Source organism: Penicillium rubens, assembly GCF_028828025.1.
Source record: "Penicillium rubens strain IBT 27055 chromosome Unknown utg000003l_segment0_segment0, whole genome shotgun sequence".
Taxonomy (NCBI): Eukaryota; Fungi; Ascomycota; class Eurotiomycetes; order Eurotiales; family Aspergillaceae; genus Penicillium; species Penicillium rubens.
This window is the reverse complement of record NW_026890601.1, coordinates 7,795,224-7,823,200: the sequence shown is the minus strand read 5'-3', so window position 1 is coordinate 7,823,200 and position 27,977 is coordinate 7,795,224. Positions and strand designations below refer to the sequence as shown.

Genomic DNA, 27,977 nt, shown 5'->3' with positions numbered 1-27,977 from the left:
GCGCGAATAGTATCCTATGAGTGAGCAGAACGTGAGAACAGCAGAAGCGAAAAACTTGGAGTATGGGTATTAGTAGACTATGACTGAGATCAGGCGAAAACACGAGTCCGCTTCACAGGGCTGCCCATGCGCATAGACGCGCTTCCGCTGGCCATACCATTCAGCAGACGACCCATTCCTTCCACATCCAGCTCGCCCCGTCGGAGCATCAGCTGGTCGGTCTCTTCTGTTTCTTCCTGCTTCACTACAGGCAGGCTTTCCTCGACGGATTCTGTCAACTTCGGGGCGAGAATCATGATCTGGTGCTCTGCTGCCACGAGTACATCGAAGGCTTGCCGCTCTGCTTGCCGGGATCGGCGTGCCGGTGCAGGTAGATGTCCGATTGCCTGGAAGTTCTGGCCCATCAAATTCACGTCCTGGAAAGGAGAAACGCGGCATCTGTTTGAGGAATCAAAAGTGCCGGTGGCTTTGACAGCGTTGCGCCACAGAGACAATAAGCTCGGGATTACCGTGCTCTGGCGGCCGTGACGGAGCAGGATCGACTCATCCGGCAACACATCTGAGGATGGATTTGTCTGCAAGACAGAGATTTGGCCGCGGTGGGACGGACTTGCTGTGCTCATAGATCCCTTCAGCAAGCCATCTTCGCGTACACGCCTTGTGGACGGTGTCATAGGCGCGAACCGGGGTCGCTGCTCTGTTTCGGAGTTGGTGTTGGAAAGCGGCGTCATGATACGGCCACAGACAGCGTATGCCGTCAATGAACCGCCAGTCACGCCTTGGACACTCGTCTGACGGTGCAGCGGGCCCTTAACAGCACCAGGACCGGCGCCTTCAATATCCCATACGCCCCATTCACCGTCTTCGAGAAGCACCATCACTGCTCGGCCGCCTAGCACCCAGTCGGCATCGATGATTCTCTTCCGTCGGGGAAGCCCAGTGGCTCCTTGCTCAAAGCCGGGGTACAGACTGATCAGCCAGCGACCTTCCGTGTCGATAGCTTCATAATCTTCCTGCGGCATTGAAGCCCGCCGTGAGGACTTGGAGGCCTTTTTGACAAAGCAGGAATAAATCTTGACACATCCGCTGTGGAATGCAACAAGCAGGTTGGCATGGCGGAGGGATGGCCATGTTGATGGGTTAAAGGCAATCGATTGTGCAGGTGCTGGCAAGAGGCGCCGTTGAGAGATGATATCTTCTTCCACAAGACGGAAAGAGGATTCCTCGCGGATTGGAATTCGGTGCAGTAACAGCGCACCACATCCCTCTGCAGAATGCGTCGCCACAAGCAGATCCCATTTACCAAAGTTTCCAAATCGGCCCCGCGACTTGCGCTGGTCTTGCTCATCCTCAAATTCATGACAGGTGAATGTGATGGATACACCACGTGGAATATCTTGATGAGTGGTGGCGCCATCGACAGAGAGGGTTTGGATGCGCCAGCTCTTTGGATCCGTCTGCGTAGGGTGAGGAGGCACAAGGGGCAGAGTCACAACTTTCGTCGACAGGTCGGAACAAACTACAGACACAACGATTGTGTTTCTCAGGATAGGTGGGAAGGGGTCTAAAGGCGAGCGAGCTTCCTCGGGGAGGACTCGAGGTACCGCCACATCCAGCACACGGCTTCCAAGGGGAATATCAATTTGTCGCAGAATCTCTTCGTACGGAGCAGCGGGATCAACCTCGCTCTCCTCCAGGTTGAATTCGACCATGGGCTCTTCTTGTGCTGGTTCAGGTTCCTCTTCGTCGTCGGAGTCAATGATCATGACTGAATCGGGATCCGCATTGTTTCCTACAGGCTTCGCCTTTGCTTGGGGCCTAGTCGGCTTTAGTTCTGCGAACCTTTTTCCTCCTCTCCACACAATTTTTAATCCAGTATCGTAGCCGTAAATAATCACCGAGGAGCCATTCGGAGCTCGGAGTGGGTAGCCTTTGGCTGTGTGGATGCGATGGGAGAGCGGATAGCTAAAGATTTTGCAAAACGAGGTCAGCGTCAATCCAAGCATCACGACCAAAGCGCATTAACCATACCTGATCTGCAAGCCATCTTCCCTAGACCGTACCAAGGGAGTAGTGGGAAATGAGGGCATTGTACTAGTTGCGATGCTGTCGAGCTATAGGTAGCTTCGAGCACAGGCGCCACAGGGCACCGCAGGGATGATTGACCGTCGAATATTTGTAGTCAAAGTGAGATCTGGTAACTGAATGCCCGTTTCTAGACAAAAGCAAACAGGGAGAAGAGCGTCAAAGGTAGGAAGAGTGGAGGGTTGGGTAGATGGAGAAAGGAAGTTGTTTTGGCGGGAAAGCAAAGACAGTCGATCCAATCCGCGTTCCAGCGCGTCTTCCAACTTCGACATTCAACCACTCGGCATGTCTTGTGGGCGCACCGTTAATTGAACTCATGTGAACGATGGAAATGATTTCAACGATTTCAACTGCAGAACTGTTTGTGACAGCGCACCACGATCGCTACCCCGGCTGCTAATCAGCCCACCATGGCGTCAGTTCGCTCTTTGGGCGTTCACGAACCCTCGGCCGTCTCCTATCTAGTCGCAGAGGGAATCCTCCCACCTGAGCCCTCGGAAGACCATTATAATTGGACGCTATGCGTCGATGAGAGCGGATTGACTGGCCCTGTGGACGATGAGTTAGTATGGACGAAACACTGTGTCGTATGGTCCCGCGCAGGGATGGTGAAGCGAGTATTTCGAATGGACCCTGAGAAAGAAGAGATTCGGCATGCTCTGTTCACTCGCTTTGCAGCGAAAGACACGAAACACTCTAAAACCACGCCTCCGAGTCGACCTGAAGCAGCTACTGGCGCGCAGAAACAAAAGCGGACTGACCCCTTCTCAACATTGGATCTACATGGAGATGCACGAGTGGCGGTTGTAGCTCCCCAGCACTCCAATGAGGCTCTTTCCAGGGCTTTGGTGGTAGTCCTCAAATCGCAAGCTCATATATTCTTCGTCGCGGGCAATAGCCATACAATTCCCCTTCCATTTGAGGTTGACTCCGTCTTTGCTACGCCTCGAGGTCTTATTTTCCAAAGGAAGGTCCAGGATGAGAATGGTGGCAGTCAACAACTGGCTGCGCCGCCGAATTCCTTCATGTCTGCTTCGCTATTCGACCCCGGTGCCTCTCAGTCATTTTCTCTCAGCAAAAGCAAGCGTCCATCGACGAAATCATCATCTGTTGGAGGACCTTCGTGGGTGCCAAATGCTAGCTCAATCGCCGACCTACCCCGGGTTTTCTCTCTCGTTAATCCTCATTCCGAGATGGGTCTGGTTGTGACATCGCAGACTTCCCGCTGGCTTCAGAGCAGCGTTAATAGCACCAGAGGAAGGCCATCTGGACTAGAGGTGTTGGATCATGTGGATGAGATTGTGTATATCTCCCCAAAAGACGAACTCTCGGATACCAGCAGACAAAACAGCGGACCTTTGATCCTAGTGGTTACCATCAACACAACTACAGGTATCTATACGATTTGGACTGCGCGCTACAAAGACGACGAATCAGGAAGCTCAATGAAAGATAAAACCAGACGGGAAACGGGTGGTACCCGCTCAGTAAGGCGAAGCTCGCATTTCGGGATGGCGACTGGCGCGACAACACCGGCCGCTCGCTCTGGAGCAACCCGAGAGAGCTTTGGCCCTCGGACCGACAACTGGCCTTCCACTCAGGTATCTGAAGGGAAGACTGATGCTGAAGACGACTTGGCTTCGAGAGTAGCCCAAGAGTTCGGAGATGTCGGTGTTCCCCTCAAAACATCAAGGCGAGTGAGCTCACTGCTCGCCCGAACAGACCTTGCAACTAGCCAGGACCGTATCACTTTTTCGGACCTAGCTACTGGCAGCCAGTCCAGCACCATGCCTCATGGTACTGGGTTCAGGCAGTCTATCGGAGGAGCAAGCACTCGCGGAAGCTTTGGTTTCAACCCTCGAGGCTCTCTACCTCCAGGCACAGGGTCTATTTACAGCACTGCGGGCAGCTTTCTGGATGCCCCAGTGGACACACTACTCGAGGAGCTCAACAACAACAGTCTATCTTCCGGGTTCGAGAACATTGCCCTACGCGAATCGACATCCGGACTCCCGGAGGAACTTATATTAACCAAGATTGAAAGTTTCTCATCCCAATTCTCAGGCAGCTTCCAAAAAGAGGCAGCATCCCGCCGCTTGAAGGTTTCTACATTGGCGTCCACCGAGTTTGGAAGCGCCCACAAAGGCAATACAGCTTCCCTGGCAGTATACATCATGGACCAAGAGGCACAGAAATTAACTATTGTGAATCTGAGGGCCGACCGACCAACCTCCAAGTACCGGAAGAAAGGGTCCAAGACCGCCGAGCAGCGTCCGTTACTGGTGCGTGCGGTAAGGATCCAAAACGTCTCAAATGTCTTGGATGCTTGTAGAATCTCCGATGGGGACCTTTCTCGAATACTCTCGCTAAGTGAAACGGAAAGCGGACACCGTGAACTATCATTGCAAACGCTGTGGGGTAGTCCCATCAAAGTTGAGGTTCCTCTGCCACTGCAGCTGTATGAACCGGATGGCATCTCTGCCGACAAACTCGAGAGTCGTCCGAGAGAAAGTGGTGTCAACCGAGTCATGGCAGATCCCGACCTCGTCTTCAATAAGTTTGATCATGGGTGCTCTCGAGGGAAGATCGACCTTGTGGATACCCATAAACAACGCCACAGGCTCCAAATTCGAATGGAGCCTCGCAACGAACTGGTGAAGAAAATACTCAAGATCTGCAAATTTGCCTTGCGCGAGTCCGAGAAAGCGGGCGATGGCATCATGGTGGCATGGTGGGAGGTCATGAAATGGCTTCGGGCCAAGGAGGAAAACAACATTGAGTGGACCGCCATGACAATCGTCTTGTTGAGTCTAGCAACCCCATTCGTCACCCCTCCGCAAACGCAGACTCCTAAACGAGCGCGTCGCAAGAAGGGCCTACTGAGATCGAGCAGTGGAGGGCACTTGGATCTGGAAAGCTGGGAGTCCATGCTGGACCTGGAGTCTGGCTCCTCCGGTGTCGTAGCTCCGTGGATGATGGACAGTTCCTGGGGCTGGATTGTTGAACAAGACGCAATTGAGGGTCTCGCATCAGGAGATGCACCCAAAGGTGGCAATGCAAGTCGGTCTACATATCGCCAGAATTCATACTTGATCCGGTGCATCGCCCTCAGTCGTGAATTCCTCCAAAGTCCCGAAGGCCTCAGGGCTGCTGGCCGCGACGGCTACCTCCCTATCTCAGAAGCATTCTCAGAGAACACAAGATGTACCGCATTGTGCAGTGTTCTCGTGGCCTTGCATCTATTGCGGGAGGAACAGAAGCTCTCCACCTGCGACTCGGATGAGTCCCAAAGACCTCTGGGCTTGCTTGCTCCTGTCATCGCACAATTGGGCGGCTGGCTAGGATGGGAATCCTGGAAATGGACCGAGGATGCGTATTATGGCACCGAAATGGCCAGTATGGAGCGCTGGCAGTTTGAGGATAACACCCATATCGCTGGGCTACAGGTTCCCGCCGAACCCTTCCCGCCTCCATCCATCTTCGAATTTCTCATGGGTGCTGCTGCTCATCGGAGCCCTACACCGTTTGTTTCTCTCCTTGATATTGTGAATGCATCCGAGCGAACACCCAGGAAAGGGCGAGTGTGGCGTGAATGTTTCAGCATCACACCAAGAACGTGTGCGCTGAATGGCTTCTTCGCCGAGGTTCACAGTGTGTCGACATCCTTGGACAAGATCAAGCTTTTGCAGCGTTGGGGGTTCACGAAGAGTGTCATTGATAGTTTCCCAGAAGGCGTCAGCGCGCCGCTTTATGAAGCCGTTATGCAATGTCAGATTGAGGCTTCCACCTCCTGGAACGCGACGCTCCTAGAGCTGATTGACAGAGAAGACCTTTACATGTCGATGAACCCGGCTCAAGCCAATTCATTGGCGGCACCACAGCAGCCTAACCATAATGCCATCCGAGATTTCCATTATATCAGCAGCTCAGCATTGGATATTGATGCCATCAACGCGTTTGAGGCGTCTGCAGAGGCTGACCGATACTCAGTCACCAGGCTGATATTCCGAGAGGATAAGCGATTTATGGAAGCAGCTAAACTACTAAATCAGTCCAAAGCACCGGTGGCAGAGTGCATAGCCGAACCTGGCTGGAGTGAGTCGGACTTGTTAGAGGCGCAAAAAGAAATCGTGCAGCTCGTGACAGTCCGGACGCTGTCTACTCCGGCGGGTCGTGCAATGCTCACTTTTAGTGGCCGATTGCCTCTCTTGACTGAGAAACTTCCGATCCCTTCATTTTCCCTGCAGTGCGTCATGAAGCCGGACAATGTGACGGTCAGTGCGGATAAATCTGCGTTCTCGGAAGAGAAGGTCTGCTGGGCCTTCTTCCACAACGGAGTATCAACCGGTCTGGCAATCTCCAAGGCTTCGAAGGGCATCGACACGTCGTGGATCTTGTTCAACAAGCCACAGGATCTTACCAACCGGCATGCCGGGTTTTTGTTGGCTCTGGGTCTGAATGGCCATCTTAAATCGTTGGCCAAGTGGGTTGCTTTCAAGTACCTCACTCCCAAGCATACCATGACATCAATTGGTCTCCTGCTTGGTCTCTCTGCGTCGTACATGGGCACAATGGATACTCTAATCACACGCTTGCTTTCCGTACATGTTACAAGAATGCTTCCACTTGGAGCAGCTGAGTTGAACCTGTCACCGTTGACTCAGACAGCTGGAATTATGGGCATCGGTTTACTTTACTGTGGCTCTCAGCATCGTCGTATGAGCGAGGTCATGCTCTCGGAAATCGAAAACAGTGAGCAGGATGAGCAAGCTGCTGCCACCGGAGAGGAACTCCGCGACGAGGGATATCGTCTGGCCGCAGGCTTTGCCCTTGGTTTCATTAACCTTGGCAAAGGCGATGATTTGCGGGGCATGCGCGATATGCACATTGTTGAACGGCTATTGTCAATCGCGGTGGGCACCAAGACCGTCGAAATCGCCCATGTACTAGACCGTGCCACGGCTGGCGCGACCATTGCCCTCATGATAATCTTCATGAAGACGAACGACTCGGTACTAGCCAAGAAGATTGATATCCCCGATACCACTGTTCGCTTCGACTACGTGAGGCCGGATCTGTTCCTGTTGCGAACATTGGCACGACATTTAATCATGTGGGATAGTATCAAACCCACTGCTGAGTGGATCAGCCAGAGTCTGCCCGAAGCCTACCGGGGGAGATCGCGTCTCACGGATGTGCGCCGGCTGCGCAGCGAAGATATGCCATTCTTCAATATTATTGCAGGCCTCTGCTTTGCCGTCGGTCTCCGCCATGCTGGATCGGGACAAACACAGGCCCGGGATCTGTTGTTGTTCTATCTAGACCAGCTTATCCGCATCTCACGGCTACCTGTGCGATGCTACGATGCTAGACTCGCCCGCAACTCGGTTCGGAACTGTCAAGATGTGGTGGCCCTATCTGCCGCGGCAGTCATGGCTGGCACGGGTGATCTAGCTCTGTTTCGGCGTCTGCGCTCGCTCCATGGTCGAATCGACACTGATACACCATATGGCAGTCACATGGCGGCGCACATGGCTATCGGAGTACTCTTCCTCGGAGGAGGCAGCTACACACTTGGCACATCCAACCGCGCTGTGACCGCGCTCATCTGCGCATTCTACCCGATCTTCCCAACAACTGTCCTTGATAACAAGTGTCACCTCCAGGCCTTCCGTCATCTCTGGGTTCTGGCTGCTGAACCACGATGCCTCGTCCCTCGTGACCTTGATACCCGCCGCCCAATCTCAATCCCCATTACCATAACATCTCATGACGAGACCACCCGCACCGTCAGCGCCCCCTGTCTACTGCCAGATCCTAACAGCATTGCCCGTGTTGAGATTCGCGGACCAGACCACTGGCCCCTTGTTCTAGATTTCAGCCAGAACGATGCTCTGCGCGAGAAATTCCTCCGCGGCGACCCATCCGTCTACCTTCGCCGCAAGGCAACCTACAGCCCAAGCTCCTCAACCTCCGTCTTCGCCTCCACCCTGACCGGCCTCAGTGAAGCCCAAGACATCCTCCCAGCAACCACCGGTCCCCTCTCAAACCCAGCCAAGGGCCTCCCACCCTCGGCATGGCCAACCCGCACGGCCCTACTCACTGGCAAGCCATCTGCAGCGATGACTCCATCTCAAAACCCCTGGGACTGGGTCTTCCAGCTTCCCTCCTTACAGGACCTCGACATCCGAGAGCGCTCCCTCGTCCTCCCATCTTCCTTCCCGATGCGCTCCGCGCGCATCACTACCGATCTTGTCTCTGTACCGCCCTGGCTACGTACCTCAGCGGTCGATGCGAGACTCGCTCTGTCGCATACCGTGCGCAACATCATGCAATCTGCGCGCGGCCGTGGCGCTGATCCGGACCAAATTCGTGATCGAATCTGGCAGCTTCGTCTGCTGTTTGATTGGCTGGATCGTACTCAGCCTGGCGATGAACGCGACCATCTTTCCAGTAGAGGGCTATTATCCCCGGCGCAGGGTCAGCCGTCTGGGCTGTGGTTACGGAGAGACTTCGTTGAGGAAGCTAAGTGGCAGGTTTGGGGTGTGCAGGTTGGAGATCTTGAGGGAGAGAATAAGATATAATTGTATTCATATTACGAAGAGAGACCAAGGCCCCAATGCTATGTTTATTTTCTAGTTTCTTTCCTTCCTTCAATATAAATTCCCAGGGAAACTGGTAACACTACAACTCCAAGTTTATATTGATAGTGAGTGGTATTGATATTGATATGGATATTGTAGTCAATCGGAACAGCTCCTATACCAGATGCAATACATGCAGGTCGATCTAACTATATCCATGCAAGGGTGCAATCCGCATCAACGTCGTTAAGCGTTAAGCATCACGCATTCTCATCTGTTCAATTCCAATCAACCATCATACCCGACAGCCTGAAGCTCCTTCCGCACCGCATCCTCAGTCTGGATTTTCTTCATCTGCGTGTCCTCCAACTTCTCACCACCGGCAAGACGCATCTTAAGTTCATCAATAGCGCGGATCTTCTTCAGCAGGCCACGGATCTTCTTATCCTGGGCAGAGGGATCCTCGACAGCTGCGGGAGCCGGGGCAGGGGCAGGGGCAGGGGCAGGGGCAGGGGTAGACTTGGCCACACCGTTTCCATTCGTGGCTCCAGCATTCTTGCCACGGTTGCGGTTGCGGTCTGGGCTGGGACCAGTCGGGGCGTTGGCAGGAGGAGCGCTATCAGCTCCATCCTCCTTGGCCTTCTTAGCCGCCTCACGCTTCTTCTTGTTCTTCGCCGCGGACTTGGACAGGTTCTCGGCAGGCAGGGCGACGCCGCCGCCAGGCGCGGCTCCGGGAGGCAGGTACTCCTCCGAGGGCTCGGCGCCGGGGATCTCACGGCGGCGGGGCTTGCCGAAGGTGTTCATGCTGGCGCCGGGCACGCCGTCGCGGACAAAGGCGGCACCACCTTCATCTTCGCGCTTGAATGCGAGCGGGGTCAGCTGGCCACGGGCACCGGGGGGCGGTAGGCACCTGCTGGCTTGACGGGGGCCTTGCGCGTGCTCAAGTAGGCGGTGGCGGAGGGGTGGGGCGCGGGCACCTTGGTGAGCGGCTCGCCCAGCGGGTGCTGTTCGATGCTCTGCGGACGCCAGGTGACGTCGTAGAGCTCAGTCATGTCCTCGTTATAGGTGAGACCGCCGCTAACGTGCCAGATGCGCACTCCGTTGTCGACGCGCAGGCGGGGGCTGGTCGTCGCGGTCAAGATGTACTGTCCGTCGGGCGACCAGGCGCACACGCTGGCGTTGGAGGCCTCGACAGTGGTGATCTTGTGGTAGTTCTTGTCCATGTCATAGAGGTCCATCTGTCCCGCCAGGTTACCGAAACCGGCAACAAGCACGAAGCGGCCATGGGGCGAGAACTGGATAGTGTTGCGCGGCGCGAGGGGGAAGTTGTGTTTGGGTATACCGCGGAAATTGAAGATGGTCGTCTTAGCGGGCATATAGCCGTATACAACACCGAATTCCTTCGAGTTGGAGTTCCAGCTAACATCGTGAATAGGGCCCTCCTTATCTGTTGATTGTCAGTTGACCGCAACAAGTAATAAAGCGAGAAAAAAAAAACGTACCAAGATCAATGCGCGAGTCGAATGCACCGCTAGCGCTCAGCAAGTACAGAGTCGTCTCGCCGTAGTAACTCTTGCCAGTGCGGTCCACCTCAGTTTGCGCAAGCACGATCAAAGTAGTTCCAGAAGCGTTCCACTTCAGCTGGACCTTATCGCCCTTGAAGAAACTCTTCTGCGACACAGGCGCGGTGAACTGCGGCACAATGAACACCTTAACCTGAGCAGGCTGGCCCTTGCGCTCAGGAATGAACACGGCAATGGACTGAGTCTGACCCGGCGACAGCGCAAAGTCCGACACTCCCTCCACGCGCAACTTGTTCCAGACAGTGGACAGGTTGTCGCTCTGGTAGAACTGAACCTCATTGGTCACGGTGCGGGCGCACAACCGCTCATCAGCAGTGTACTGCAAGTTCCAACCGGTCTGCGACTTCTGGACGAAACTTCCCACAACCGAGTGTTCGTCCCCGGCCTCAATGGCACGCCAAACCTTCAAGTTCTTGACGGCGTCTCCGTTCTCGTCCTTAGATGTGCGCTGCCAGGTGATCACGTAAGTGCCGAGTGGCGAGAATCCAAGCTCGAACACATTATCGGCAGGGATGGTTCCAACGACTTGGCCCACGGAAGGGTCGATAATGGTGACCCTGTGTTGGAGACGAATATTAGATTTTGGACGTGAAAGTGGGGGGTTAACCGACTTACTTCTCGGGTGATGCCCATGCGAAATACCGGCCACACGGCGAGTAAGCGCTACAGCGGAGGTTACCCTCTGGCCTGGGGAACAAGTTAGCGAAATTTCTTGCTTGTTATCGGACTCAATTCATACTTCTCGAACCCAGAAAGGGGCTGGTAGACAGGGGCGGCATCCATGATGCTAATGCCCTTGAGCGTGCGGACTGTGCGATTATCAGCAACCATTCATCCACTCGCGCCGACGAATGCGACTCGAAGTCGAGAACAAAGACAGGGAAAGGAAAACACGTACAAGCAAGTTGCGTAGGAGCGGTCATCTTGATTTCAACTCGCGGGTCTAGAATGAATCCACCAAAAGAAGAGAAATCGAGTGCTTTTCCCGAACACAAGGTAAAATAGATTTCTTCTACGAAGAAATTCGAAATCACAAAGCGAACTTATAAGACCAAAATAACCTCACAACGAACAACGATCCCCGGTGAAGTAACGGGGGGTTGAACAAAGGCGAAGTGAAACGGGCTTTTCGGGGGTATTTCTCGGATTGGGAATTCGTGGGAGTGGGCAAGTGAAAACAGCAAGTCGGAATAGAAGACTGCTAGACAAGTCAATGCCAGCAAAAGAGGACGGGCGAAGAAAGGTGGGTGGTTGAAGAGTGAAAGGAAGAAAATTCGGGTTTGGCGATGTGGCTCAGGCGGCATGCCGTCATCTGCGGTTTACGCGTTGTGCCGGGAATCTCAACTGTATAGATACGCTTCGGGCTTGGCTTGAAGCTTGAATAAACGATATGGTAGTCTGAGGGGATATTATTCTAAATGTCTATATACCTAGATATCTACAATAGAGTCTGAATATCTGGATTTACATGGAAAAGACAGGTGGCAATGGTCTTCGGAGGGGAAGACCCTAAATCAGGTACTGACGACAGTTGGATATCTTGAAGAGAAGAGCCTCAATACACAGTTTTCTCTGCTCATAATTACATGCATAGTCATGGTTATTTCGAGAACAAAAGGAAACACACACACAAAGAAAGAAAGAAAAGCAAGAAAAGCAATCCATTCGAAGCATCAAGCCACTAAAAAAACGCCGTCATAACCTCTTGAATCTACCAAAGCATGGATCAGAATTTAATCCCTGCCTGGCGAGTCAAGTCCATTGTTGCTGTTTCCGGGCGTGGAAACCAATCGTGGAGTTCTGGCAGTAGTATCAACAACATCGGAGTCAAAAGTCATACCATCAACCATGCGAGCATCCTCATTCATAGGTTCGGGGGTCATCGACCCAGCCGGGGACGACGACATCATAGAGCTCTCCCCGGCATGATGCTGTTGTTGCTGAAGATATGAAGCCAGCGGAGTCGAGCGGTTGATATTCGAGCTACCCATAGAAGTAGGCCGTCCTCCGATACCTCCAGAGGAGACGCGGTTCATTCCAGGCGGACGAGAAATCGGCCCACTGTAAGTACTGTTGGCGCCCTCGCCAAACCCAACCAGACTAGCATTACCCTCGTCACTGACGTTGCCGACACTGGAGGTGCCGTCATCCTCGTGGTCCTCGCTCATTTTGTCGGCGTCGTATGTGTCGCTACTGCTCGCCCAGGTCGTACGCCCGGCGATGCTGCCCGTCGCGCTGGCGCTACCAACCGTGCTGCGTTCCTTCAGTGCTTGACTCTCAAAGTATCCTGGAGCAAACGGCTGAGGCACTTGACCGGAGGATGTCTGGCCACCGGCGCGGGCTGTGGCAACGCGCTCAAGACCCGCTAGGCGGGAGATCCGATCTGCGCGCTCAGCCTCTAGGGTGGTAGTAGATGATGTGGAGGACTGGTGCGCATGGTGGCTGGTGGGGAATGGTTGGCCCTGGTGGCCGTCTTTGATGGCAGTTGTCGAGAGAGCAGATAGCGATGTAGTTCCGGAGTTGGGGGTGCCCCTGATTTCCCCGTTAATTAGCCAAGTCAGTTAAATCTTCAAGTTAGATATAGACAATAGACAGAGAGGAGATGGAGTTATAGAGAGCTCTTACGGTCCCATATCCGATGGAGTGACGGGGTCCGATGGGGGAGGAGGCAAATTGATCAGTGTTGGAGTATTCATGATGCGAAGATATGAAGATGAATCTCTGAAAATTAAGCAGAATCAGTAATTCAGTGAGAGATGTCCAAGGAGATGGAGGTTGGGAAAAAAAAAAAGACAGAGAAGGAGAGATGGACTTGCCTTGGACTTGGAGAACTAAATAATTAATTTCCCCCACGTCATACCTCGGGGGTGAGGACAGTTAGGATTAGTGGCCATTATGACATTTCTGCAAGCCACCATATATTACCTGGGTATAAGTTCTCAGGTATTTGTCCTAATTTATCTGCTTACAAGATCGTTGCCCTTGACAAAAAAAAAAAATTGAGAATTTAAACTATCCGATTCTTTTGGTTCAACATGATATTACAATCTTATATTTACTCATATTCTATCGACGTCTCCTATATAAACCTCGACCTCCCCTGTCATGATGGACGCTAACCCGCACCTACCAGATCCCGTCCCGCTTTCATCTTTCCCCATAGTTAGAAGGTGATCGTTCAGGATTTTACCAGAAATCCGAAACTGGCAGACATACGCCAAGTTCATGCATTCATTCATTCATGTATACAGTCGCCTATACTAAAACGTGGAAACATGGAAGAGAAAACAGCCCGCTGCTCCCCTTTCAATCCCTAACCTTCCGATTTTCATAATGCCCTCGAAGATCATCCACCTCTTTCTGAAGCTTGCTGAGATCAGCCAGGATGTCAAGCGCATTGGATGGTTGTGGGGCTGGCGTCTGGTTCTCCTTCAACCCCATCACATCATTACTACGGGCAATGGAATCTCGAGTGCGACGAGGCGGAGGGGGCGGAGGTGGTCCAGTAGAGCCAGACGGTACACTCCCATAGGATGATACCCGCCGCCCAGCCTTTAGTGATGATGGACTGGAGTTAGTGGAGGGAGACAGGTTCAGCGAGATATCTCCCAACGGGGCAGTCGCTTGGAAGTCTCCCGATGATGGCGGAGGCATGCTGATTCTCTTGTTTTGCAGCGCCCGACTAGAAGGCCCCGGGCTGGGAGGCAGAGAGCCGTCATTACTCTCCGAATCGTAAGACATGTTTAATCTGCTGCTAGTTTTGGACTGTGTAGACTTGGATCTCCTCATCTGGCTGTGCCGTCGACTGAGAGGAGGCGTCGGAGGACGCTTATGAGATTGGCTGCGCTGGAGCGAGTCCGTCGACCCTGTCGCTCCAGGGCCCGAGAAATAGTCCGTGGTCGATGATAGAGACACAGAGCTGGGATGCGAGGCGCCCGGCGTCACATTCCCAGAGCCATGAATCGACAGGCGGTTAGTAGACCGGGACCGGGCGGTCTGGGATGATTCTGCGGTAGCGGTAGAGCTGATCCTGCGGCCGTGATGACTTCTAGGCGGAGGCGGCGGCTTCTTGTCTTTGGCTCGGCCGAAAGAGCTGTTTGCATCAAGCTCTACAGATAACCGTGCTGCAGGACGTACTGCAGGAAAACTGTCTGCACCTGTTGCAGACCGCCCGTTGTGGTCGGGTGATATGGGGGATCCATCTGTTGATGGAGCTGGGTGTGGAGCTGACCCAAAAGATTCTCGTGGTCGATCATCCTCACGGGGCGCTGGGCTCTCGTACCCATTGCTTTCGTCCTCACTATCACTCCCAGACACATCCGGATTGAATGGGTTTGTCTCTTCGTCCGAGGAGCTCGAGTCATCTACCTCGCGTTCGAGCGATATCGATGACTTCCTAGGGTAGCCAGTCGGGGGTATGGGTGGCGTAGGTAGAGGCTTGGAGGGCAAAGCAGGAGCAAAACTGCCTGAGTTGGTAGACAACGGATCTGCGGGATTGCCTATCCAGATTCATATCAGTGCCATGTTGGGGATGATTTCCCCCCGTGTCACCGGGAAGCTCAAGAGGGGAAAGAAGGAAAACAAGACTCACCCGGATTTCTAGGGCGAAAAGGATTTGATCCGGACATCGCGAGAATGAATAAGTTAGAATAAAGAGGAAAAGGAAGAGGAGAATTGAGGGGTCCCCGCCGAGTTTCTTATCCATGAGGTCCTACGCGCCGCTTTCCGAGATCGAGTCCGGCTGCCCCGAGAGGCTTGGATAAAATGCATTAAAGTGCAATTCAGTCAAATTGGATTGAAAATGCATCCCTCCCTATTGTACACGGGAAAAGGGCACAGGTATGGTACAAGAGCAGATAAAAAAAGAAAACGCTTGAGAATACAATCAAAGCCCCCATATGCCTCCTCATGCCTCACCCATAGAATAATTAAAAAGACGTATGCAAGTCACCCATCACCGCTCGTTATAGACATGCCATGTCTCTTCACCCTCGAAAAACTTATGTGCCAGGCGATTGCCACTCTCTGTGGGCTGGCTGAATGCAATTTGTGCTTTTGTTATTTCCATTCCGTAGATAAAGTTGATGACCACGCAGTCAAGGAGGTCTAAAGCGATTCCCTTTCGCCGCGAGGATCCAGAAGTCCAGATGCGAGAGATCCCGACGATGGCCGGGTGAGTTTCATCTCGCGTCGAGACAGAGCCGTTGTGTGCGTCGCCATTCTGTTCCTTCACCACCGGTCGCGATTCCCAGATGCGCTCGGTCAGGCAGAGCCCGACACAGCGACTGTCCTTCATATGCAGAAATACCCGGTACCGATCCACTTTCTCGGGCGGGCCATCCTGCAAGTGTTTGGGTGGTTCCGTTTGGCTCCAGAGGGTCTCGTCGTCGATTTCCGGTGACGATAGCTCCTTATTGACAACCTCGAGAACCTTCTTCGCTTGGCTCTTGGCGCTAGGGGACGCCTTGCGGTCCACAATTACCACGTACCCCTCATCGAATCGAGTCGCTTCGTAAACCCAGCGTGAGGCGTTCGCACGCATAAATGCCTTGCCCAGGTCGATCCCAGTCGCATTCATCTCGTGGAACTTTTTATGCAGTGCCGCGTCCTCTGTATTGGACGGGATATATTCCATGCCACAGGTCGCACAGGTCTTTCGTGTATCATTTCCCAGGTCGATCTGCATCTGGCGCATGACGGGCTGTTTCTGACCTTTTTGCTTGGGTGGGTCCACCGATGCGCGTACGCTATTCGAGTTAACCTCTGTCAAGGGCGATCCGGTCGAACCTTCCTTGTGCTTGCGCTTGAGAAAGGCAAATGTCGGCTTGCGGGTGGTTGCTGGCGGCGGGCTTAACCGTGGTGGGGGCGACGATGGTGGTGTGGTGAGATCGTCAATATCATCGAGCGTGCCTTCCGACAACAAGGAGTTGCGACGCGATGGGCTCGAGAGCACGGCGGCTGACGACTCGCGGATGGCATATTGCAGGTTGGCCTCAGCTTCATCGGACTCATCCACGCGTCTTTTCTTCGCGGCGCGCTCATCGTCGTAGACGCGCCATGTTGGTCGCCCGTAAGTTTTCATAAGGCCTCTGGAGGGGGGTATTAGTTGCACACCCTTGTATATTGGTCGAAATACACATACCTCTTGAATGAATTGGTAACTGTCCACGGCATGACCTTGAGTTTTCCAAAATTTGCTCCGGACAAGGTGGGATGAAGAAGTTAAAGAAAGTCGAGCTTGGTGACGGCACGCGTGGAACGCTAGTCTGTTTTAGGTCATATTGTTTCGAATGACTAATGTTGACTTATGGACTTACCACCTTGGGCACCTGGGCTTTATCCCTTACTCCGTACTCCGTACGGTGTGTTTCCTTTTGTTTTTGATTTTTTGGAAAAGTTTCAAGTTCAGGAAGAATACTCCGTATGAAATGGAAATGATCAACAGAGTTTCTGGTGGAGAGCTGGGTTTTGTAAGATAGGAGAGTCTCGCCACCGGGATGAAGACCGGGCCAAGGAGAAAATAGAGAAAGATATGAGATGAATAGAGTCAAGAGATGAGATGAGAAGATAGTAATATATGAGGATGTGAAGATGTGAAGATGTCAAGATGTGCAGATAAAGAACAAATAACAATCACCAGCCTTGTCAAATTCCTTGTGGTTGGTATGTCGGGCACTTCTTTTCTTTCCCTCGCCCCCTTTCTAGGTTGACTTCACATAATAATATAACAAGTATGGAGCAATAGGAAGGTAATTGGCAGGCTCCAATCCCAAAATTCAGCCAATGGGACTATCTTATTGCACTGGGAAAAGTCTACGGAGTACCTGGGAGATTAAAGATGACGCTCTCCTGAACCCTCCTGAGCCCCCCTTGGCCTCTCGCCAAGGCGTGTGCAAGAGCTTCCATAACCAGTAAGGCTTTCCCCGTTTTGCATTGTGCAAGGAAGCGCACGTTGGTATTGCGATGATCCTTATTGACCGCTCTGACGCTTCACATTCAACGCCTACGGGCTACAGGTTACAGGTTACAGGTTACAGGTTACAGGTTACAGGTTGAAGCAATTATTCTCACTTCAAGGAATCTACCGGGCGCTTGGGGCCAACCCACCAACCCAACACAAACTATTACGTGCTGATTGGGTCAAGACCCGAAAGAGATCTTTGATCTTTTTAGGTGATTGGTTTGGGGATATTAGCCAGGTTACAGGGTTACCCATACGACATATGGGAGGCCTGGTCCCCCGGATTTCACACTTGGCAACTCAGCGCTTGGCATATCACCGTGCAAAAGCGAGCATTCATTGCTGGAGCCTACATTATACACATCTATGCCGCTCGCTAGCCAGACCGCAGAGTCCAAATTCATGGTCGAGAGAGGCGTCACAGGCTGCGACTCTGGACTGTCTCGGAGAAGTTTGCCAGAAGAGCTTCTCCTTGTTCAAGGCCCTCAGATTTGCTGCCCTGGTGACAAAGCTTCCTTGTACCACCTTTGCCATTCTGATCCATTCACGGCCTTTCTATCTGTGCTGACCCTTCTCATCCACTGGACAGGAGCTTCTCGGGTGTACAGAGTCCACTCGCTCCTAAGAGGCAATGCTAGGCATGAGCCAGTCAGATCTGTTTGTTCTGAGTCACCAACGCAATTTTATGCAGAGGATGTTACACATCCTCATCATCCGGTACAACCAAGTCCTCCAGTGTGGTGTTCATTGTGCACTGGAGAGTATTGTGTCAATCTCGGTCTATCAAGGTCTGGACCAGAGGTACGGAGTAGATAGTCCCAAGCCAAGTTGGGTTGGTATATCCTTGTCGGGCGTCATTACCCAGTTCTGGGATTGTTGGGACCTATCTACAAAAGAGAAGCCTTGATGTGGCTTTTCTCGTCCGATTGTGGCTGGTTCAAACGCAGCTGGAATCATACATGTTGAGGGGTAATGTCGATCTCTCTGAGGAGTGGCCCTAAACCGTTGAAACTAGCATTAAAAGGGAATTTCCAAGGTTATCGAAGACTATAAGCAGATACAATATCCCAAGATATACATATATATATGTGTGTGGAGGACATAGTGCTAAGTCCTACCTAGGTAGATTTTACTATATTGCATATTGCCATTTTACTCTTTTAGACATATAACAATAAAAGATTCCATTCTAAATGATCAAATAAAACGTAAAGTCTACATGTAATTAATATAGATATATAATAGATAATATACATGCAGAGTAAGATTCGATATAATTCCACCGGTCGTCCGCTTTTCATTTTCCCCGGGAGTTTTCGTCCCCCAAAAACTCTTCAACTCCAACATTTTCAAGTTTGCAATTAACCAACAATGTCCGACCAAGAACAGGCTGCTGGCAAGAGAAAGCGTGCGAGTATGTATTCTATCTTTTTTATGCTTTTCCCCCCTTGCTTTACAATCTCATTATTCCGTTTGATTTTCCTTTTTCTCTTTTTTTTCCCTCTGCGCAACTACAACATATACACGCGAGAACTCGACAAGCAAATCCTGCAATCCTCCAATCCTCCAACACAAGAAAATCTTCCATTCTGATTTGGTCCGTGTGACATGTCGCTGGGCACCAATCCTCCGATCACATCTCAGCCACATCTGTCACCCTTTTCTTCCCCTTTACCCCTCCCCGCGCCTGAATTGCAATTCTCATAAAACTTCAACATGTCTGACAACCAATCTTCAGGGACTCAGTCATGCCCTCCTCCCGAGCTTCCCCAGCTAGTTGCCGAACAGCATGTGCCAATTCCATCCCATGACAAGGACACCCAACGCTTGATTGTGGTTCTCTCCAATGCCAGTCTGGAAACCTACAAGGCTGTCTCCAGTGGACGTTCAGGAACCAAGGATGAGAAGTTCTCTCTGTTGAACAGCGATGAGCACATCGGTATCATGCGCAAAATGAACCGCGATATCAGTGAAGCCCGACCGGATATTACCCACCAGGTACGATTCAACATCGCCAGTGGCAATAGAAAGGTCAAAAACGAATACCTACTAACCCACCGCAGTGTCTGCTCACTCTTCTCGATTCCCCCGTGAACAAGGCCGGTCGGCTCCAAATTTTCATTCACACCGCCAAGGGCGTTTTGATCGAAGTCAACCCTTCAGTCCGCATCCCGAGAACGTTCAAGCGGTTCGCCGGTCTGATGGTCCAGCTGCTCCACCGACTCTCCATCCGTTCAACCAATTCACAAGAGAAGCTCCTTAAGGTTATCAAGAACCCGATCACCGACCACCTGCCCCCCAACTGCCGCAAGGTGACCATGAGTTTCGAGGCGCCGGTGGTCCGCACCAAGGATTATCTGGAGACGTTGAACCCTAACGAGAGTGTCGCCATCTTCGTCGGTGCCATGGCCAAGGGTCACGACGACTTTGCCGACTCCTTCAAGGACGATACTATCAGTATCAGCAACTACAGTCTTAGTGCCAGTGTTGCCTGCAGCAAGTTCTGCCATGCTGCCGAAGAGGTTTGGGATATCCTCTGAGGAACTCGCTCGAAAAAAAAAAGAAAAAGAAAAAGAAATCGCGCCCAGAGAGCGCGCGTCCTTGTCGTCTATACTGGCGGCACATTTGCCACAGCCTTTTTTTTTTTTACGGGCAGGGATTGAGTCGCAGAATGAAGGTACCGGTCGTATCTCTGCATATGTCTTGTCCTTCAAGTATTTTGGCTGTTATCTAAGCCCAGCTCTCTCTACCTTTCTATATATCTCTGTTTTGTTTGGGGGAAAATCCACCGGGACAGCTACCAAGCACCGGGATGTCATCCCATTGTCTGTGGGTGTTGATAGAGCACCTGGTGCTTTTCCCCCCTCAGCATACGTTACGGGTCGGATGGCATTTGGTTCCTTTTCGCCAGTCCTTGATCCGTCTTGCCTCCATCCAGCTTCAACCTCGACTGCTGCGATGTGTAGACTAGAAAAAGTGAACAGCACATAGATCAGACCCCATTGATTTGGGATTCTGAGACACATATCTTCAACTTCTGTGTTCAATAAAAATATGGCTTTTTTATTTTTTTGACTTGTCCAGTTCGTACAATTACTCTAGTTACTATAGTTACTATAGTCAATAGCGATCCTTGACGTGGCATGCAATTAGCCTCGCCTCACTTTGAATGCGCGAATCGGATCGACGGTGGCGAGATGCACTTCTGCCCATCTTATATATTTGGTGTATGGTAAAATATTATACGTAGATATTGTAGATACTATATTTTATTATTCTATGTAAATCATATTATTATCTAGAATAACACCAAAAAACAATCCCAAATTATCAACGTACGATGCCCGCGGGCTCCCGAGGTCTTGATGTTGTATGACTCAACCCCCCGTAGCGGTCAGCACATCTACCCAAGTCCACCTGGCAGCAAGTCTTTTCTTCTTCCTCCACTTGAAAGTCCGCCATTTGCTCACACGAGGGGAACAAGTAAGCAAGATGCCCACTTAACGTCGATAGGCTCCTGCACCTCGCTCAGGGAATCCAGAACAGACGCCCCATCCGCCAACAGGAATCCACATTGGCTCCCCGCGATGACCTGGCAGGGACCCATCTGCACCCCTCCAGCCATAGAGCGTTTCACTTTGTCCAGAGTTGGGCCCCTAGATATCCGAAAGTAGCCAGGAACAGGACCAGCCTCCGGTCTGAGTACTCTGCTACTGGAAGTACGGACTGGCTGGCTTTCGATTCGGAAGTGCGAAGTAACAGGTTTGGGCCTTCAACACGCCTCGCCATTGCCCTTGTACGGAGTATTCTGTTTCAACTTTTCCGTGCAGATCGGGTACTGAGCATTGACTTGATCATTCGGCCAATTGTCAATGGACCCCCACTTGCCTGACTCCATACAGAAATCACACGTCTTCCATAGTGTCCACCAACCTACTATCGGGAGATATGCGGTGTTCTGGATGACCCCTTTTCGCCAGCTTGGGCAGGATTTTGGAAGCTGCTAGCTTATTCCCTCTCTGCTTTCGGATTAGAGTCTCACAGCATTTATTCTGACTGGCTCTTGGACCGACCGTTCATGTGGCCTCATTTCCTGGCGTCATAGTTCTATAGACTTGGATTCCCTCACCGTATATATCCTTACCGGTTCCATTTAATCTCTCTCTTTCTTTCCATTCACCCTTGACTTTTCATATCCCCATTCTTTTTTAACCCTTTGTACGTGCGGGTATCCAGGCACATCGACTTCAACCTCCGCCATGCCCGTTTCGCATATCACCCTAACCGTCTCTCACCTCCCAACCTCTACCTCTTTCTTCTTATCATGTTTACAGCCATTGGGATACCAATTCATCGGTCGACATGACGATTATATAGGTTTCGGTCAGAAGCAGGGGGAGCCTGCTGATTTCTGGATGACTGAGACCAAGCCTGGGTGAGTGATATGTATACAAAGAAACACCTTGTTTTTCGACAAAGCTAATAATAATCAAAGATCCCCTCCTGGTGCAGTCCATGTCGCCTTTCCAGCCCCGTCAAAAGACGCAGTCGGCTCGTTCTTCATAAGCGCCCTGAAAGCCGGCGCGAAGATCCACGGCGAACCCAAGATGCGAGATTCGCAATCTGGGTACTTCAGTGCAGCCGTAATCGACTTTGACGGCAACAGCATTGAAGCCGTGTACCGACCTGGCAGTGCCTCTGTGATATCAGGGGCCAGCGGGCCGACAATGGCTCTTCTAGAGGGTTCCAGCCGCTCTGTGGTCTCAAAGGCAAGCAGCAAAGCTAGCACCATCAAGGCAGAGAGCATCGCACCCCCAAGATCTGAGACCATGTCAGAAACCAGATCCGTAGCCCGGTCTGAGGCAAGATCCGAAGCAAGATCCGAAGCTCGATCTGAGGTCAAGTCTCGCGCCATTTCCAAGGCACCCACAACCTTTGAGCGGTCTGCACCAACTGTCGTCTCCCGCCAATCTCAAGGCCCACCGCCACCGTCATACACCGTGCAAGCACCCGCACCGCCACAGAGCGACGACGGCAGCAAGGCAGCCAAGACCATCGTGGGCACGCTCATTGGCGCCGCTGCAGGCGCAGCAATCGCCTACGCAATGGTCAAAGGCGACTCCCAGTCAACGACCGAAGAACCCGAACAGCCAGCTCAGTTTGCAAGCAACTTCCCCCAAATCAAAGCCGCCGCCCAATCCTTCTTCGGCAACGACGACCAACCATCCCAATACCGTGCCATCGAAGCACCACAACCACCGCGCAGCAGCTACACCAGCGCCTCAAACCCACGCTCAACCCTAACGCGCAGCGTAACCTCCAAGAACCCACGCGCCAGCACCGTCTATGAAGGCACCGAATACATGCACGACAACCCTCGCCGTGCCTCAGAAGGCAGCATCTACAGCATCCCAGAAGACACCCCGCTCCGGGCAATCGAGTACCCACCCGCCAGCAACGCCTCCCAACAACGCTACGCCTGCGCCCCCTCAACCTTCATCAGCAGCTACCACGACGAGAAAACGCGCGGCCCCGCAAGCAGCGTGCACAGCTCATCGACGATCAAAGCGTCGCAGAGCACACACCGCCGCCATAGCCACGACGACCGCGATGGGTACGAGTCAACCGTCTCGCACCGTTCGCACAAGAGCCAGCAAAGCACGCAGTCATACCGCGCAGCCTCAGTGCGCTCATCCTCGCACGTCGGCAAGGATAACGCTAGCGCTGCATCATCCCGCTCTGCGCGCAATATCCCGCTCCCCGCTGGCTCGAACGCTACATACTACTCCAGTCCGAGTATCCACAGCAAGGAGTGCGGGAACTCGTATTTGTCTGCAAGGGATATCCCGCTGCCGGAGAGCGTGGCGGATCTGGACGTTGACTCGCATGTTTCGCCGGATGACTCGATTAGCCAGATTGGGTCGCGTGCGCATCGGCATCGGTCGCATCGGTCGAGGAGTTCTAAGGGGTCTAGGGTTGACGATCATGTTAGTCCGGCGGACTCGGTGAGTCAGGTTTCTAGGGCTAGTCAGAGGACTGCGAAGGCTGGGGAGGGATCGAAGGCTGGGAGTCGACGGGGGAGTCAGGTTGTTTGATGGTGATGCATTTTTGAAATACGTGTGATTGGTTCCTGGTTCATTGTGGCAGGACTTCAGTTTCTTTTGCAATTTATTTCTTTCTCTCTTTTTGATGCTGGACTTGCTTGGACTTACTTTGAGTCTGGGTTTTGGTTCAGTCGGGGGATATTTCGATCCGACAGAGTTGATTTGATGGGTTTCTACTATTAATCTTTTGATTTGCATTTACATACATAGATATACATACATATACATATATGGAGTTGGGAGCTGGGGAATTGGAATGCATTATTCAAGAGTCGGTGTTTTGAATTCATATAGTTGATATAGCGATGATCAGTTCAACTCTACACAATGTACAGTCTACAGTCTATACAGTCTATAAATATCAAAAGTTCAACACACAAGACAGGCCTGCCTAGATTGTGTTATTTAAGATAGAAAAAGATGAAAGCCCCTAATCACAAGACACACAAACGGCGACCTCGAACTACTCCCCGAAACCCTCAAACCATTACCCACCGAGTCCGAAGAACCGCCTAGAGCAAAGAATCCAAGGAGAAAAAACTCGGCAAAACCCATAATTCAATCCTAGACGCATGCAGCGTTTGAAAAAAGAAGAAGAAATGGATGCCATGAATGCATGAGAATTTGTCATAAGGATCGTTGGATATGAAAAGTCCCAGAAACTCAGCCCAACAAGACAAGGTCAAACCCGGCGCAAATGGAGTTTTTAGGCACGGAAGCAGGAAGCCAACGCGCGCAAGAACAGGTGCATTTGAAATCAACAGAGTTTGGGAAACAAAACTGAAAACGTTTCTACGACCACAGGTACGCCAGGCTTTCGGATTCTGAATCTAGAGGGGGGCAAAGAAAGCGGAAAGATGCAGAGCGACGTTGAGATGACACTGAGAAGTGGTCGAGCGAGATAGGGGCCGCAAGGAGGGTTATTGAGAGGAAGAGAGAAGAACATAAAAGCGAAGGAATCAGATTTGTCGTTTCACTCAAATAGCGTACTTCCGCGTCCACTCGCGAGCTGTGGCCTCGTACCGGGGGCGGTCGGTCTTGTAGACGTGCGCGATTTCGGGCACCAGAGGATCGTCCGGGTTGGGGTCTGTGAGCATCGAGCAAATGGAGAGCAACACTATAGGATTGGTTAGCCATTGTGCGCAGAGAATGAAAGGAGAGATCTTGCTCACCTTTAGAGATGGTCAGAGCAGGGCTCCATTGGTCTCTCAGGATGTCCAGACAGATGCTGCCGTTGGAGTTGATGTTGGGGTGGTAGATGCGAGTGGTGAAGTTGACCTTGGGAGGCTTGAAGGGGTAGTCGGTAGGGAAGTGAATGGCAAGGAAGAAGACACCGCCAGAGTATGGGGAGTCACCCTATATGATCAATTAGTATCGCGAGTACAATCATCAATCTCTGGACTTCGCAGAGGGCCATCTGGCCCCCAAGGTCCTCCAGACGTGAACAACTTACAGGACCCATGATAGTCGCTTGCCAGTGGAACTGCAAAAAGAAACGACAAGTCAGTAATCCATGATCCCCTCATTGATATCAACCTGGTCAAAACCAGAGCGGGTTGTGCCCCGCCACACGGCGTCAAGCAAGAAAACGAGTGTTCATACCAGGTCATCTCCAACGGGACCAGCGGAGCAGGAAGAGGGTGGATCCCTAGAGGAGGGTTAGAATCATGAAGCGCAGATGATGGCATCAGGATAGGCTTACCGGCCGAGGTCAGTGAGTTCCTTGTTAATACGCTTGAGAGCCATGACGAGCAAAGAGAGAAAGTTGTAAAAAGTAAAAAAGAAACTGGGAGATGGATCGTCAGTTGATTCAAGTTAAGAGAGGAAGTAGGTCGACTTACGATTACGTCTTTGTGTGGAAAAGAAAGAGGGAAGAAGATAATTGGGAGTCTCAAGAGGGGGAAAAGTGCCCCCAGGTGGGCGGAATCGATTCTGTCGGTATTGTACTGCCCAATACGGGAATACCGCCACACTATGATGACACATCAATGATTCAGCGTTGAGGTTGTTACCTACCTAGGTATTTGGGGAATGAGGCAGAAGTAGATAGAATGTTAGATGAGGATTGTCTTTTGAATCAAATTCGATTGCTCCATGAAAGTAAGGCAAATCCCTCGATAGGGCTGAATCATCGAATTTGGCGGGGTTAGGTAAAGGGCATATATAGACACACATTTGCATATATGTCAAATATTCCTGAATTAGAGAGCAGTGCCTAGGTAACTAAACAGGTAGATCTTATGCCACATTACTAATATGTGAATGTTCAAATTTTTATATTGAAATCAATTCTCTCTTCAATATACCTTGGTATTGAAAATCCGTATTACAGCGCATGAAACTGATACACTGCCCCTCGATGATGTCACGTGCGGGTGAGGCGCCCGCAATTTCCCGCTTGTCCCAAAGAGGAAGGAACTATTCTGATAGCGTGACCATATACTATTCAAGGCTACTGCGGATGTCAATCACTGCCTACTAGTATAGCTGCCTATATATCTCTTTTTGAATCATTCGATTGGGATATATTCTATGTACAAGTATGTTCTTTTTTTATTCTTAGACAAAGGCCTGCTTGCCCGTAATGGCACGGCCCAAGATCAAAGCTATTGAAATATGCATTAGCCTCAGCCCAACATAATCAGGCAGGAATGACTTACCATGGATATCACTCTGACCCTCGTAGGTCTGCACCACAAACAGATTGGCCACATGGCGGGCGATATGATACTCGTCGCTGGCAGCGTTGCCACCGAAGACTTCTTGCAGACTAATGCCAATGTCAGTAAAGCAACTCAAAAAGAAAAAAGGACAGAGAAACATACATTCTGGAATTAGCCAGAGCACGGTCACAGTTCTGACGCTTGATCATAGAGATCATCTCAGGCGTAGCCTTGCCAGCATCCTTAAGGCGAGCCACCTGAACCGCAGCCAGAGCTCCATAAGCAGCATCCGTAGCAGCGTTAGCCAGCTTCATCTGAATAAGCTGGTACTTAGCAAGCGGGTTTCCCTTGAACTGCTTGCGTTCCAGACTGTACTCGCGCGCACGGGCAAGACAATCCTCCAGGGCACCCATGGCACCAAAGGCAATTCCCAAGCGGGCACTGTTCAAGCAGGTAAAGGGACCCTTGAGGCCCTCGACCTCGGGCAGCATATTCTCCGCCGGTACGGGGCAGTTATCCATCTGGATCATACCAGTGATGGAAGCACGTAGGGCACTCTTATTCTTGATGGCGGGGGTCTCGTACGACCCGGGCGTCGCACGCTCACGCTCCACAATAAACCCACGGATCTTGCCCGTGGACTCGAGCTTAGCCCACACGAGCGCGACATCCGCAATGGGCGAGTTCGTAATCCAGGTCTTGCTGCCGGAGAGCAGGTACATGCCCTTCTGCGTGGGGTGCTCGCGCGCCACGGTTTCCATGGACCCAGGGTCAGAACCGTGGTTGGGCTCTGTCAAACCGAAGCAGCCGGCGAGTGTGCCCTTAGCGAGGCTAGGAAGGAAGCGCTGCTTTTGCTCTTCTGTGCCGAACTCGTAGATGCCGGTCATGGCTAGCGAGCTCTGAACTGACATGCCTGATCGGTATCCCGAGTCCACGCGCTCAACTTCCTTGGTGATGAGGCCTGATGCCACCGTGCTGACACCGGCGCATCCATATCCTTCGATTGAAGCGCCGAGAAGGCCCAGATCGCCCATCTCTTCTAGGATTCGACGGTCGTAATCCTCATTGCGGTAGGCCTCTGCAAGGGGGTCACTGACGTCAGTTCACCATTTCACAACAGAAGCAAAGCAAATTAGACATACCCAAAACGCGGGGCGCAAGCTTATCCTGGCAGTATTGGCGTGCTGTATCCTGAATGGCCAGTTCCTCGTCTGTGAACAGCTCCGCTGCGGCGAGGGGATCTTCCCAGTTGAAGACGGCCGAGGAGGCGTACCGGCGGCCTGCAACGGAGGTAGGACCAGCCTGGATTGAGCGCGCAGCTGCGCGAAGAAGAGAGCGGTTCATCATGGTTGGAACAAAAAAAGAAAGACAATTATACAGAGTGGGGAGAGAACAAAAGTTGTCAATTGTTGCGGGGAGCTGAATCAAATATACACTAATCGCGGAGACCTCGGCAGTTGCAGGTTTGGGGTAAATCACCGAATGTAATATACCAGGACTGGTGGAATTACAAGATCAACAGTAAATCGGCATTTGTATTTATCTAGATCAATTTCATTCGACAGAACCCCCGAGCAATCGGCTGTCTGGGTTCCGCATGTTCAACCGACTCGGACTTTTTCGGTCTATCCGGGTGGGCTCCATGCCAAGCACCGAGATACACTACGAAGTATACGGAGTACTACATGGAGGGCTTCGACGCTTATATCAAAATAATCAAAATAAAAAATATATCATCGCCCGTAGGAGATCCGGCAGCCTGAGATCAAACGGCATTTCAAGCTGAGGATGGACGGGGATCAAAAGTGGCGCTAGGCCAAATGCCCATCCATTCATATACACTGGGCTCGCCATTTACAGAGGGAAAAGGGGTATATTAGTATGGAGACAGGACTTCATTAGTAGTCCACTCTAAATGTATGCTTCTAGTATCCATATATTCCCCTACAACAACTGTGGTCGTCAATCGTAGGTCGTTATTACTATGTACAAAGAGA

The 27,977-nt window shown here is 51.8% G+C and overlaps 10 protein-coding genes across 10 annotated transcripts; 3 read left to right on the top strand and 7 right to left on the bottom strand.

The window, feature by feature from the left end:
• Nucleotides 1–89: 89 nt before the first annotated feature.
• Nucleotides 90–2,090, bottom strand: N7525_009231 (uncharacterized protein; the record flags this gene model as incomplete). Its single annotated transcript, XM_002563280.2, has 2 exons — nucleotides 90–1,965; nucleotides 2,032–2,090. The coding sequence occupies 2 exons, from the start codon at nucleotides 2,088–2,090 to the stop codon at nucleotides 90–92; spliced, it is 1,935 nt and encodes a 644-aa protein (XP_002563326.2).
• Nucleotides 2,091–2,495: 405 nt separating this feature from the next.
• Nucleotides 2,496–8,669, top strand: N7525_009230 (anaphase promoting complex subunit 1; the record flags this gene model as incomplete). Its single annotated transcript, XM_002563279.2, has 1 exon — nucleotides 2,496–8,669. One exon carries the CDS (start codon nucleotides 2,496–2,498, stop codon nucleotides 8,667–8,669), a length of 6,174 nt encoding a protein of 2,057 aa, XP_002563325.2.
• Nucleotides 8,670–8,957: 288 nt separating this feature from the next.
• Nucleotides 8,958–11,243, bottom strand: N7525_009229 (translation initiation factor 2A; the record flags this gene model as incomplete). The annotated part of the gene is given in 6 exon segments (XM_061214645.1): nucleotides 8,958–9,548; nucleotides 9,563–10,116; nucleotides 10,172–10,809; nucleotides 10,868–10,939; nucleotides 10,992–11,061; nucleotides 11,151–11,243. The coding sequence occupies 6 exon segments, from the start codon at nucleotides 11,173–11,175 to the stop codon at nucleotides 8,958–8,960; spliced, it is 1,950 nt and encodes a 649-aa protein (XP_061069076.1). The 5' UTR covers nucleotides 11,176–11,243.
• Nucleotides 11,244–11,985: 742 nt separating this feature from the next.
• On the bottom strand, nucleotides 11,986–12,948 carry N7525_009228 (uncharacterized protein; the record flags this gene model as incomplete). The annotated part of the gene is made up of 2 exons (XM_002563277.2): nucleotides 11,986–12,784; nucleotides 12,878–12,948. The coding sequence occupies 2 exons, from the start codon at nucleotides 12,946–12,948 to the stop codon at nucleotides 11,986–11,988; spliced, it is 870 nt and encodes a 289-aa protein (XP_002563323.2).
• A 610-nt stretch (nucleotides 12,949–13,558) lies between these two features.
• N7525_009227 (uncharacterized protein) lies at nucleotides 13,559–14,880 on the bottom strand (the record flags this gene model as incomplete). The annotated part of the gene is made up of 2 exons (XM_002563276.2): nucleotides 13,559–14,751; nucleotides 14,844–14,880. 2 exons carry the CDS (start codon nucleotides 14,878–14,880, stop codon nucleotides 13,559–13,561), a joined length of 1,230 nt encoding a protein of 409 aa, XP_002563322.2.
• A 326-nt stretch (nucleotides 14,881–15,206) lies between these two features.
• N7525_009226 (ESCO family N-acetyltransferase) lies at nucleotides 15,207–16,471 on the bottom strand (the record flags this gene model as incomplete). The annotated part of the gene is made up of 2 exons (XM_002563275.2): nucleotides 16,395–16,471; nucleotides 15,207–16,341 (listed from the first exon to the last, which is right to left on the bottom strand). The coding sequence occupies exons 1-2, from the start codon at nucleotides 16,424–16,426 to the stop codon at nucleotides 15,207–15,209; spliced, it is 1,167 nt and encodes a 388-aa protein (XP_002563321.2). The 5' UTR covers nucleotides 16,427–16,471.
• A 2,113-nt stretch (nucleotides 16,472–18,584) lies between these two features.
• On the top strand, nucleotides 18,585–19,753 carry N7525_009225 (18S rRNA pseudouridine methyltransferase; the record flags this gene model as incomplete). The annotated part of the gene is made up of 3 exons (XM_002563273.2): nucleotides 18,585–18,627; nucleotides 18,952–19,211; nucleotides 19,277–19,753. The coding sequence occupies 3 exons, from the start codon at nucleotides 18,585–18,587 to the stop codon at nucleotides 19,751–19,753; spliced, it is 780 nt and encodes a 259-aa protein (XP_002563319.1).
• A 1,719-nt stretch (nucleotides 19,754–21,472) lies between these two features.
• N7525_009224 (VOC family protein) lies at nucleotides 21,473–23,308 on the top strand (the record flags this gene model as incomplete). The annotated part of the gene is made up of 2 exons (XM_002563271.2): nucleotides 21,473–21,648; nucleotides 21,709–23,308. The coding sequence occupies 2 exons, from the start codon at nucleotides 21,473–21,475 to the stop codon at nucleotides 23,306–23,308; spliced, it is 1,776 nt and encodes a 591-aa protein (XP_002563317.2).
• Nucleotides 23,309–24,294: 986 nt separating this feature from the next.
• N7525_009223 (putative ubiquitin conjugating enzyme (UbcD)) lies at nucleotides 24,295–25,063 on the bottom strand (the record flags this gene model as incomplete). Its single annotated transcript, XM_002563270.1, has 5 exons — nucleotides 24,295–24,434; nucleotides 24,490–24,673; nucleotides 24,771–24,800; nucleotides 24,920–24,965; nucleotides 25,020–25,063. 5 exons carry the CDS (start codon nucleotides 25,061–25,063, stop codon nucleotides 24,295–24,297), a joined length of 444 nt encoding a protein of 147 aa, XP_002563316.1.
• An 813-nt stretch (nucleotides 25,064–25,876) lies between these two features.
• N7525_009222 (acyl-CoA dehydrogenase) lies at nucleotides 25,877–27,327 on the bottom strand (the record flags this gene model as incomplete). Its single annotated transcript, XM_002563269.2, has 4 exons — nucleotides 25,877–25,923; nucleotides 25,978–26,087; nucleotides 26,143–27,058; nucleotides 27,123–27,327. 4 exons carry the CDS (start codon nucleotides 27,325–27,327, stop codon nucleotides 25,877–25,879), a joined length of 1,278 nt encoding a protein of 425 aa, XP_002563315.2.
• Between the last annotated feature and the right edge of the window lie 650 nt (nucleotides 27,328–27,977).